This window comes from Microtus ochrogaster, chromosome 8 (assembly GCF_000317375.1).
Source record: "Microtus ochrogaster isolate Prairie Vole_2 chromosome 8, MicOch1.0, whole genome shotgun sequence".
Taxonomy (NCBI): Eukaryota; Metazoa; Chordata; class Mammalia; order Rodentia; family Cricetidae; genus Microtus; species Microtus ochrogaster.
This window is the reverse complement of record NC_022015.1, coordinates 69,110,348-69,121,650: the sequence shown is the minus strand read 5'-3', so window position 1 is coordinate 69,121,650 and position 11,303 is coordinate 69,110,348. Positions and strand designations below refer to the sequence as shown.

General features: G+C 52.6%; 1 protein-coding gene across 1 annotated transcript in view; it reads left to right on the top strand.

Annotated features, from left to right (window-relative positions):
• Positions 1-11,303, top strand: part of Slit1 (slit guidance ligand 1) — a 149,071-nt gene that overhangs the window by 91,015 nt on the left and 46,753 nt on the right. The window contains exons 5-13 of the mRNA XM_005352276.3: positions 2,980-3,051; positions 4,036-4,107; positions 4,518-4,589; positions 4,966-5,129; positions 6,653-6,800; positions 7,234-7,305; positions 7,745-7,816; positions 9,437-9,508; positions 10,333-10,476. Of these exons, the coding sequence (XP_005352333.1) occupies positions 2,980-3,051; positions 4,036-4,107; positions 4,518-4,589; positions 4,966-5,129; positions 6,653-6,800; positions 7,234-7,305; positions 7,745-7,816; positions 9,437-9,508; positions 10,333-10,476 (888 nt within the window). The remainder of the gene's footprint in view (positions 1-2,979; positions 3,052-4,035; positions 4,108-4,517; positions 4,590-4,965; positions 5,130-6,652; positions 6,801-7,233; positions 7,306-7,744; positions 7,817-9,436; positions 9,509-10,332; positions 10,477-11,303) is intronic.

Here is an 11,303-nt window from a genome sequence, read left to right as displayed (position 1 = left end):
AGAGAGAGAGAGAGAGAGAGAGAGAGAGAGAGAGAGAGAGAGAGAGAGAGAGAAGAAGAAGAAATGTGTCCTCCGGCAAGTCAAGTGCAGCAAAAAGTGAGACATGCCTTGCTAGACCATTGGCACCTGTATGACAAATCCAGGGAAGGCTTCTGGCGCACCCTAGTGGCCATCCTGGAGACAACTGTGAATCAGCCTTGGGGAAAGGAGGGACAGAAGCCCCATTTTCTGAGTAACGATAAATGGAAATGAGGTTTGATTGTTAAACTGTGCATGTACAGGATCTTCATCAGTTTCTGCACAGCAGAAAATGTCCATTCTACAAAACTCTGAGTTCTACGGCCCATGGCTGGTGCCGGTAGGAGCAACTGAACCCCTAAATCTTTCCACTATCTCCTTTGCTGTCATCTCCCTTCATATTCTTGAGACTGCCACGGCTTGCCTGCTCCTGCTGGCCTTCATGCTGCCTCTCTGGGTTTACAAACTGTTTCGTTTGGTCTCTTATATAGGACAGAGGCTTCCCACTGTGCACTGACTGGCCACCACTGGCCTGAGCTTCTCCAGTGGGTAACTCCCCATCCACCCCAAAGCTCTCAGTGCCCATTCTATCTGCTCTGTGTTCTGGGAGCTTTAGTCCCAGGCAACGTCCACAAAGCTCAGACCATCATCCTCTCTGGCCCATCTTGCAGGCTCTGTCTTGACCCAGTTGTTCCAGGCTGCGATAGGCCTTCCGGCTGCTCCTTGCCCTCATTCCTTGATTAGTTCCTGGTCTGCATGCTTGCAGAATTGATTTCCCGAGACACACCTTGACGCAAGGCTGTGATAAGAAACACTCAAGACCCGTTTATTGTAAGGATCCACTCTCACTGCCGAAGCTAGGCCATCATTTTTTCATAGAGACCTCTGGGAGAATTCAGTCCCAGCTGAGTGCCCAGGCAGCTGCATCCCTGACATCCGGATCCACTTAGGCTCCACATAGATCATATGTCCTGCTAAACCCCTTCCCTGGCTCTAGGAAAGCACAGAGCCCGACTCTGCCTTAGTTCGTAGGCCTGAGAATCACAAGCACCGGCCATTGATTTTCCTTCTCTTTGCTGCATCCTCCTGCCTGCTCTCTTGCTGGTTTCTAAATCCCTGCAAGCAACTGGAAAGCCTGCGTGGAACAGGCTTGAGCTCAATTGATCAGCTAATCGATACGATAACAAAGCTCCCGGCAGGGCAGAGGGGAGGGTTAAGAGGATAATGCACAGGAGGAACAGCCAAGGTTCTCTCTCAGGCTCTGCCTGGGGGTGAGCTGCCGGCTGCTGCTGCCTCCCTGTGTACCTCCAGATTTTCTAGGGCACCACCTCCCTGCCTTTGCCTTTTCTAAACAACAGGCCTTCTTAGCTCCCTGCTTCCCTGGGGGTCCAAGATAGCTGGCAATCTACTTTTTCTTCTCCCCATCTCCTCAATGCCTCTGTTAGCCATTGCCCCTCACTTCAGGGATGCCCCAAAGAGCCAGCCCTTCACTGATCATATGACTGAGTCTATTCACACCACTGTAATGAAATACCACAGGATGGGTGGCTTGTAAAAACAGCCGAGTTGATTCCTCATGGTTCTACGTGGCAAGGCTCAAAGTTTGGTGTGTGAGGAGGGCCCGCTCTCTGATTCACAGAAATCAGGTATCATTACGCCCTCTTTCAGTGGTGGGACAGACAGCTGTTTGAGGCGCCTTTGTTCTTGCCATTTCTACATTGCATTAATTTATTTGCTGTGTGTGAGGGGGTTAGGGGTGAGGTACATGTGCCACAGAACGTAATATGGAGGTCAGAAGACAACTTGCAGGTATCAGTTTCCTCCATCCACCATGGAGGTCCTGTTGATCAGGCTCCAGGGGCCAGTGTCCTTAGGTACTTAGCCGTCACACTGGCCCTCTGAGGCCTCTTTCTGTGAGGTATCAGTTCCATTCCTAAGAGGCTGACCCTGTGTAGTCCCCCCCTGCAGGCTCCACTTCCTGGCCTCACTGTTTCTGACATAGGCTCCAACCCAGGGATGGATGGGGGTATCAGCACTCAGACCACAGCCATGTCTCTGAGCCCTCACATGTGGGAGACCCATTGCTGGGGTGCTTAGAGAGCGTTTGCTCCAATCCATGCATTTTACACATGAGAAGAAGAGAAGCCGTGTTATGGAGTGTCTAACACTATGTGGGTACAGGAACATCTAGTGCTGGCCCAGCCTGTCCTTCCTGTCCCTAAAGCTCTCAGGGCTCCTCACAGCCCACAGGCATCTTCTTGAGCATCTTTCAGCTGCCCACTGATGGCTGTATCACCAGTTGCCTCAAAAACAAACAAACAAACAAACAAACAAACAAACAAGACATAAAAGAGAGCTAGTGGTCTGGGTTCTGCAGTAGTTGGGGGTCTAGCTTAGGGTTCTCCTGCAGTTGCTGGGTTGACGGGTGAGGGCAGGAAGCCAGCTAGGGGTGCACGGTGCCCTGGGCTGTGACCTGGTCCCCAAGGGATCTAGGCTCTCCTGTGCTCTGCTGTCTGTAATCCCTTAGGGTAGACTCAGGGTCAGACCCAGCCTAGTTCCTGACTGGGTGGGCCACTTCTGGCCCTCTCCTCCAGCAATCACAGCTTTCCCAACAGCAGAGCAGAGAGGAGGCTAAGAGCAGTTGAGAGCCATACAGAGCTCCCTCCCATGCATCTGGGGTTCAACCAATCATGGGGGCGGGGGCTGATCCAGCTACTGGGAGCTTCTCTGTAACTATCCTCTGCCCAGAGGCGAGGTGAGTGGGGACAGAGTGTCTGTGTATCTGTTAGGACAGAAGCTCTTCTCTCACTCCACAGTTTGTCCATTCTGCCAGTTTCCGGAGCAACAGGAGCCCATCCAGAGCCCATCCAGATGTCGGAATGTCATCACCAGGAGGCTGTTAGCCTCACTTCTCACCATGGCTTCCGTCACTGATACCTTCTCTCCCTGTTTGTCTCCCAGGGACCTGAGTGAGAACGCCCTCCAGGCTGTGCCCAGGAAGGCTTTCCGGGGAGCTACAGATCTCAAAAATCTGTGAGTAGGGGCCTGGGATGGCCGCCCTGGCACTATCCTCATCTCTACCATATGTTCTAAGCCACCTTACAGGGAATGGGCGGTGCCAACACTTGCCTGTAATTCTGTTTGACAGCCAAGCATGAGCTTAGGATGTATGCTCTGGGGACTGGGTTGAGGAAAGTAGGAGCCGTGGGTGCCAGACCATGTTCCCAGCCTCTGGTTTGCCATGCACTCTGGCTCTTTGGGTTAAGAGCTGGGTTTAGTCTTCTCCGGTTTTACTGCCTAAGTTTGCTGAAAATCAGTTACCGTCACTGAGCCTCCTACATTGTTCAGGAAAACAATATGCTCTCCACACGCTGATTCTGGGGATGAAATGAGATGTGGAAATTGCATACATTCCGTGGAGCACTATTTAAAGGCAATGCTTTATTAGTATTCAAATTTATTCTGGTCCAGGCTTCCCACCTCCTGAGGTCTGGCTACAGACAGGAATGGCAAATGCCTGGCATGCTTGTCACACACTCCCTCCCATGCCTGGAGCAGACATTGGTAATCGATCACCACATTCTTTCCCACTGAACTCAGATCGCAGCTTCCGTTTGCTCTGAAAGCAGCACTCCAGGTAGCCTATGTTAGCCGATCTCTCTTGGCATTCAGCAGAACTCTGGCTGCCAGCCCCTGCTGCCACTTCTCCCCGGTGACTTCCATTTGTCAGCTGCCAACGCACTCTAGGTGGTCTCCTAAGTGTTAGGGAAGGATGCCCATTTCCCAAGGGGCAAACAGGGCTGGGTACAGGAATGTAATAGGACTTTTATTTCCATTTATTGTTTTAACTGAAATAAGAAGGAATCAGCTTTTATTAATAGTTCTACTTTGGTCTGACACACACATAACACATGATTGAACTCTCTTCTTTTGAAAGAATGGAGTGTTCTGTCAAAAAATGTTCAGCCCCTGCTCTGGGCGATGCTTCTTGTCCTTACTGCTCTCTCTGCTTTACAGACAACTGGACAAGAACCAGATCACCTGCATCGAGGAAGGGGCCTTCCGTGCCCTGCGGGGCCTAGAGGTTCTGTAAGTAAAGCCCAGGCCAGGCTGTGGCTGGGGAGCAGACGCAGGAGGTCACACCTTAGCTGCAGCGTAGGTCTCCTGGCCAAAGTCCTCCCAGACAGGGGTGTTTGGCCATTTCCCACCATGGAGGCTGAGAAGCTCTCTTCTCTGCTTTGACAGCAAGCTGCCCTTTCTTCGGTAGCCCATCCAGATCTGTCTCCCTTTCCTCCCAGGCTTAGAGTTTAGGGGATGGCAAGAGGGCAGGCACCTGCCTAGATCTGTGTTGTCCCCTTCACCTTCACACCCGGAACAGAGCTGGTTCCTCGCTAGGTAAAATGTCACACCTGGCATGGGAGCCTCTATACGAGCAGAGGGTCCTGTCTCTGGTAAATCCTTGCTGGGCAGGTGCTAAATGGTCTGTCTGTCCCTTTCAGGACCCTGAACAACAACAACATCACCACCATCCCCGTGTCCAGTTTCAACCACATGCCCAAGCTTCGGACCTTGTAAGTCACCTGGGCAGTGGGAAGAAGGTATGGGTGGGGCGGCCGTCCACAGCCCCAGAGCCAGCCAGGGTAGCCTGGGGTCTGAAAGCGAGAGGCACCCAATGCCTCCTGTGCTCGGTTTTGTCCTTGAAGTTGAGGTGGGTGTTCTGGGCAAGGGACCCTGTGAACTCTGAGAGATAAAGTCAGGCCACAGAGCAGGCTGGGAGAGATGGGAGCAAGGAAGAGTTTCCCGGAGCAAGGAAGAGTTTCCCCGGAGCAAGGAAGAGTTTCCCTGCAGCAGGGGACAGCCCTGGGTTGAGATTGAGGGAAGGAGCCAAAGCCCCCTGCCTGGGGAAGGGAGGAGGCAGCTGCTGATGGAGCTGCTCTCCTCCTGTAGCCGCCTGCACTCCAACCACCTGTTCTGTGACTGTCACCTGGCCTGGCTCTCGCAGTGGCTGAGGCAGAGGCCCACCATCGGGCTCTTCACCCAGTGCTCCGGGCCTGCCAGCCTCCGGGGCCTCAACGTGGCAGAAGTGCAAAAGAGCGAGTTCAGCTGCTCAGGTGGGTGCCACGTCCATGGCCTTCACCTGCCATCACCGCCTGTCCCGACCGCCGCTTCCTTCTGTCCATCCCTCCTTTGTGATGAGCATCCACATCCGCTCACTGAACTCTACTCACCTCCTGCCCTCGCTCACCCCCTCTCTGCCCATCACCTCTGGTGGGTGTGGTCATCCCCCTCCCGCCTGTCTTTTCCTCTCTGCTCTCACCATCTCTTTGGTCTGTGTGTTTTCTTTCTCGCCTCCTCTCTTCCCCCCAGCCCACCCTCACGCCCTCTGTTCTTCCTCTCTGTCCCCCCGCTCTCCCAGTCTCTACTCCTCCAGCTTCTACTGCATGCCTTCCCCTGTTCTTTATGCCACCCACTCTCTCCTCTCCTCCCTCTTCCCCCCTCCCAGTGCCACCGCTCTCACCCATAGCTTCACTGCAGTCACATTAGCAGACGCTGCCCTTGGCTTCTAGTGAGGGAATACCAGAACCCTGCCCCTTTCTGGGCTCTATGTATTTGTTCCACAGAAAATCGTGCCCGATGTTAGATTTACTAATGATGGTTCGTCATAAAGTGGAATACTACTCAGCAATTAAAAGGGCTTAATAAGTACTTAACTGCTTGACAAGGTGAATCTTGGAGGTTTTATAAATGGAAGAGATCCTCCCTTGTGATTGCAATTATGTGATTTTTATATTTATTTATATATTTATTATGTATACAATATTCTGTCTGCGTGTATGCCTACAGGCCAGAAGAGGGCATCAGACCTCTTTACAGATGGTTGTGAGCCACCATATGGTTGCTGGGAATTGAACTCAGGACCATTGGAAGACAAGGCAATGCTCTTAACCACTGAGCCATCTCTCCAGCCCCCCAGTTATGTGATTTTTAAAACAAGAGCCACGGGTCTTTGGTGCTGCATCTTAGAATGGCGATACCCTTAAGGAAGGGGCCAAAGGGACCTTCTTGGGGATAGAAGTGCACCTGTCTGGGTAGCGTTTCAACCAGCTATGCATTTCAAATGGCGAGCTTCATGTAAGTTATGCCACAGTACTTAGCAGGGTGCACTCTGACCTCACCCAGTGGGCGTGGTGCTGGCTGTGACACTTGTCATTGAGCCATGGGAATTTCCACCATTTCAGGAGTGTCACAAGCACAGGACTTGATGGAACGCTTCGTAAAGGGTGGTGCAGGAGGGTCGAGGTGCCCCTGCACTGACTGTGCTAATCATGGTGTGGGCACAGAGCCAGTGCTCGGTGACCCCAGCTCTTGTGGATATGGGGGTTCTGGCTCAGGAGGCTGAGTGGTTCAGAGTTTCAGAATTTTAGGATGGAATTTTCTAGCCTAGAAATCACCTTTGGGAGCAGTCAATTCTGTTTAGCTTGAGTTCAGAGACTGCCAGTGTGTACTCTTATTCTTGGGGAGCTTCTGTGTGGACACCCCCTCCACAGACTGTTTCCCTGTCCTTGCTCAGCTGCAGATCTGAGAGGCAGCAGCCCTGTACGATTCTCTGACCTCACACCCAATCTCTCTGCAGGCCAGGGGGAGGCCGCAAGAGTACCCACCTGCACCCTCTCTTCCGGGTCCTGCCCAGCCATGTGTGCCTGTAGCAGCGGCATCGTGGATTGCCGTGGCAAAGGCCTCACTGCCATTCCTGCTAACCTGCCAGAGACCATGACGGAGATGTGAGTACGGGGCTGAGCAGGCGTCAGGGCAAGGCTTTTGCTGTTCAGCCAAGCTCTGTCCACCAATGGAGAGCTGGCGCAGGTGCCACCCTGGCTTCCCCAGGTTTCTCCATGACAAACGGAGAAAGTGATGGCTTGACTCAGCTGAGCTTTCTGAACAAGGCTGGGAAGTTCCCCAATGCTGGGGAGAGGGTATCCCTTTGAGATCCTATCTGGCCCAGTTGGGTGGCGTTGCCAGTGTGGGTTTCTTAGTATAGCATCACCCTGAGGTGATCACCCATTCAGCCACAGAAGGCCAGGATTCTGGGGCTCAAATCACAGTATATATCCATCTGCCTGCTAGACGTCAGCCTCACAGGTGAAGGGCTACAGGGGCCAAGAGCTTGTTACTAAGAGCAACCCTCAGCCTTCTCACGCTTCCTTCTCCCTGCAGCCGCCTGGAACTGAACGGGATCAAATCCATCCCCCCAGGAGCCTTCTCTCCTTACAGAAAGCTGCGCAGGATGTGAGTGAAGTCTTTCTGGCAATTTCCAGCAGGCAAGAGGAAGAGTCTGGGCTAGTCCTGTCTCACAGCCTAGGGACAAACCTTGACCCACCCCCCAGCTGGCCTTCCAGTGTTAGGGCTATGTTTGGGTGTGTGGTGACATGGTGACCATGAGGCTTGGATGGAAGCACCGAGTCCAAGCCTGGCCCTTTCCTGCAGCTGCTTGTCACCTTATCATTCCAGTCAGGAAGCCATTAGGGTAGAGAGAAGGCCATTGGGCCCAGGCAGAATGTTTCTTCCTGAGCAGGAGGGACAGAAAAAGAGCAGCCTGTGGTTGTCACGGGTAGGCAACTGGCCTTTCTGTTTTCAAAGAAGCCCTGTGCCCTGTGTGGTTGGGAGGTAGAAGAAACCAGGCCTACAGCCTCAGGATGCAGCCACCTTCTTCTTGCTCCCTTTGCAGAGACCTGAGCAACAACCAGATTGCTGAGATCGCACCCGATGCCTTCCAGGGCCTCCGCTCCTTGAATTCCCTGTAAGTTGAGGACCGAGGTCTGCTGTGCTTTGTAGCTGACCAAGTTCCTCGTGGCTCAGAGTCCTATCTTGGACACAGGGCAGCACTGACACATGACTGCATGGCCTAGCGGCCTGACCAGTGACATGGATGGACATCTCACTGCCAGGGAAGAAAGGAGACTGTCAGCTTGCTGCTTCCATGCATGCTTTCTTTTGGAGTAGAGCCCAAGATGATAAGGCCAACTGTGATCAGTGCCCATGAAGCTGTGTAGTGCACAACCCACACAGCTGTGCAGCATACAACCCACACAGCTGTGCAGTGCACAACCCACACAGCTGTGCAGCACACAACCCACACAGCTATGCAGTGCACAACCCATATAACTGTGCAGCACACAACCCATACAGCTGTGCAGCACACAACCCATACAGCTGTGCAGCACACAACCCACACAGCTGTGCAGGGCAGTGTGAGTGTGAGCCACTGTCACTGGCTGAAATGATCAGACTTTGTGTGGCCTGTTCTGTGGGGCTTTTTGGTTTTTGGCTTTTTGGTTTTTTTAGTGTTTTTTTTTCTTTAAACATGAGTATAGTTATCTTACATTAGGCCAATGCAGTTTAGAGGTGATAATAACCCATTTCAATGAATTCCTGTCACTCCTGGGGGCAAGGCCACTTTTCTGCTAAGAAATTGTATGCTGGGATCAAACACATGAGCCCATTGTCTATGTCTGCCGTAGTCAGCCCAGCCTTGTCTCTCTGCCCAGTTTCTCCCTCTGGTCCCTCTCTGCCCTGCAGTTCCTGGCATAGTTCAGCTCAGGGCAGGCCAGGTTAGACATCTGACCAAGTCTTGAGTCTGGTGGCTGTCCTCCCCCATTCAAGTCACCTTCACTGTGCTCCATGTGGACCCTCATGGCCCTCACCGCGGGGCCTATACCCTTGCCATGGCCTCCTCTGGGAAGAACCTCCAAGACATATTTGAGGAGCAACATGCAGGGTTTTCACTCTGACTGCCACACTGAGGACAAAATGCACGCTCCTCGCTCCTCCAACCCCCCCCCCCCACAGTGCTTCACTATCTGCCTGAGTACACCCCTGTCTGCATTTTTTTAAAATACTGCGTTCCCCCCTCCCTCTCATTATATATAGGATTCATTCATGCTCAGTGTGGGAAACTTTGCAAATATCAAAGTATAAAAATACACCGCTTGCAATCCCACCACCTACCACATGTGCTGTCTGCCGGTCTATTTTTTCCCCATATCTCTCTGAAAATGTGTTCATCCTTTCTGCCCGGAGACTGTCTCTCCTTTAAATCTGAGACTCAGTGACTTTATGTGAGGCCGCTTGGAAGGGCACCTCTGCAGACCTCCGTGGAGTTCACTGGGGTGGGAGTGGGCAGAGGGGTAGGCACAGTAGTAACATTGCAGCTGCCGAATCTAGCCCTCTGGAGAGGGTATCTTCCTGCCCCCTAGAGACAGGCCTCTTAAAGACTCATTACTGCTACCTGCTGGCGAGCTGCTATAGTAACCATATTGGTGGAAAGCCTTCCTGTGAAAGGCCTGTGGGCCCCGCAGAGCCCTGCTGAGGCTTGGCTAAACTGCCCTCTGACTTTCCCTTTCTGTTGCCTTTTCTTCAGGGTCCTCTACGGCAACAAGATCACGGACCTGCCGCGCGGTGTGTTTGGAGGCCTATACACCCTCCAGCTGCTGTAAGAACAGTTCTGGGAGGCCCTCTGGCTTCCCAGAGACACAAACCCCAGCTCTCTGCTCTCTGAGATAGGTTGCAGATGCTGTCTGATGATATTCTTAGCTTTGGCGTTGGTAGAAGTTAGGGTCTGTTAATACAGCCCCAATGTTTGGCCTGGTCGTACCCAGGGGCGTCAGGTCAGGTACTGAGGTGGGAAGTGGATGGCTCTTCAGGGAACAGTCCAAGAGAATTTGTCCCTGGGTCTTCACTATTCCGGCTCTCCTCAGTCATCAAGTTCTAGTCAGCAAATAGCCCTGCAGCATCTTTAACCCTGTGGCTTTTTCTGGAAGCTTCAGTTCATACCACACTTGGGGACAAGACTCTGAGCTAGGACATGAAGACAGTCTGCCCCAGTGAGGCTATGGGGTCAGATGTGGAAGCAGAGGTGGGCTCAGTGCTGCTTGTTAAGTCTCAGGATCCAGAGGCTTGTGAGATGTGACCTGTGCTTCTGGGCTCTTGGGAACAGAGCTATCTCTTGTAGGGGTCCCCAGGTCAGCTCTGCCTCCTGGAATCAAGAGAATTCAGGTCAGGAATCTAGACCTAGTTGGTACTATATCAAAACACCCCTGTGTATGCATGGGGACCCCACAGGATCACGGAAGGAGGAATCCCTCTGCCCCTGCATTCTCCTACGTCAATTCAGAGATGTAGCATGCAGACAGAGAAACTGAAAACAGTGTGGGGTGGCCTGAGGCCGCCAGTGTCCAGGGCCAGGATGGTGATGGTGCAGGCTGTGTGAGGGTCAGACCTTGTCACTCTTACCTCCCAGCCTGTCTCTGCTCCCAGGCTTTTGAATGCTAACAAGATCAACTGCATCCGGCCGGACGCCTTCCAAGACCTGCAGAACCTCTCTCTGCTCTCCCTGTATGACAACAAGATCCAGAGTCTCTCCAAGGGCACCTTCACCTCGCTGCGGGCCATCCAGACGCTGTGAGCACCCCTTTCCCTCTTTCTTGCTCCCCCAGCAGGGGAGCCTATGGTGGTTACAACCCTGGAGTCCACGTAGCTGCCTCCCCTGGGCTACTGTGCACCCTGAGGTGGCTTCCCACTGAGGACAGACATCTGCAGACTCTGGATGGACAGATGATCCTAGGTCACATGACCCTGGGTCACATCCCAGTGAGGGATCTTATTGACCCGGTGACTCTGGGACAAGTTCATTACTTCTCCGGGCCTTCCTTTTATCTCTCCATAAAATGAGGGCATATTAAGCCGGGCGGTGGTGGTGCACGCCTTTAGTCCCAGCACTCGGGAGGCAGAGGCAGGCGGATCTCTGTGAGTTCGAGACCAGCCTGGTCTACAGAGCTAGTTCCAGGACAGGCTCCAAAGCCACAGAGAAACCCTGTCTCGAAACCCCCCCCCCAAAAAAAAAATGAGGGCATATTCATAGAGTTAAGAGATTCACGGATCTTTACATATTGATAAGCTCACGGAAAGGCTGGCTAAATGCCAGCTGGAGTTCACTAATAGCAACGATAATAGTGTCTGTGGATTCTAAACCATGTTTCCATGTTGACAGCTCTATGTTCTCAAGGATGGCATGCCATTTAATCGGCAATATCTTTTTCTTTTCTTGGTCGTTCATTCAGTAATAGCACATCTGGAGAGTCAGGAGGAAAACAGGGAAGCAGAGAGCACCGAATCTAGTCAATGGTTGTACTCCCTCGCTGTGGAGAGCTGTGCTCCCTCCTTGTGGAGAACTGTGTTTCCTTCTCTGTGGAAAGCTGTACTCCCTTCTCTGTGGAGAGCTGTGCTCC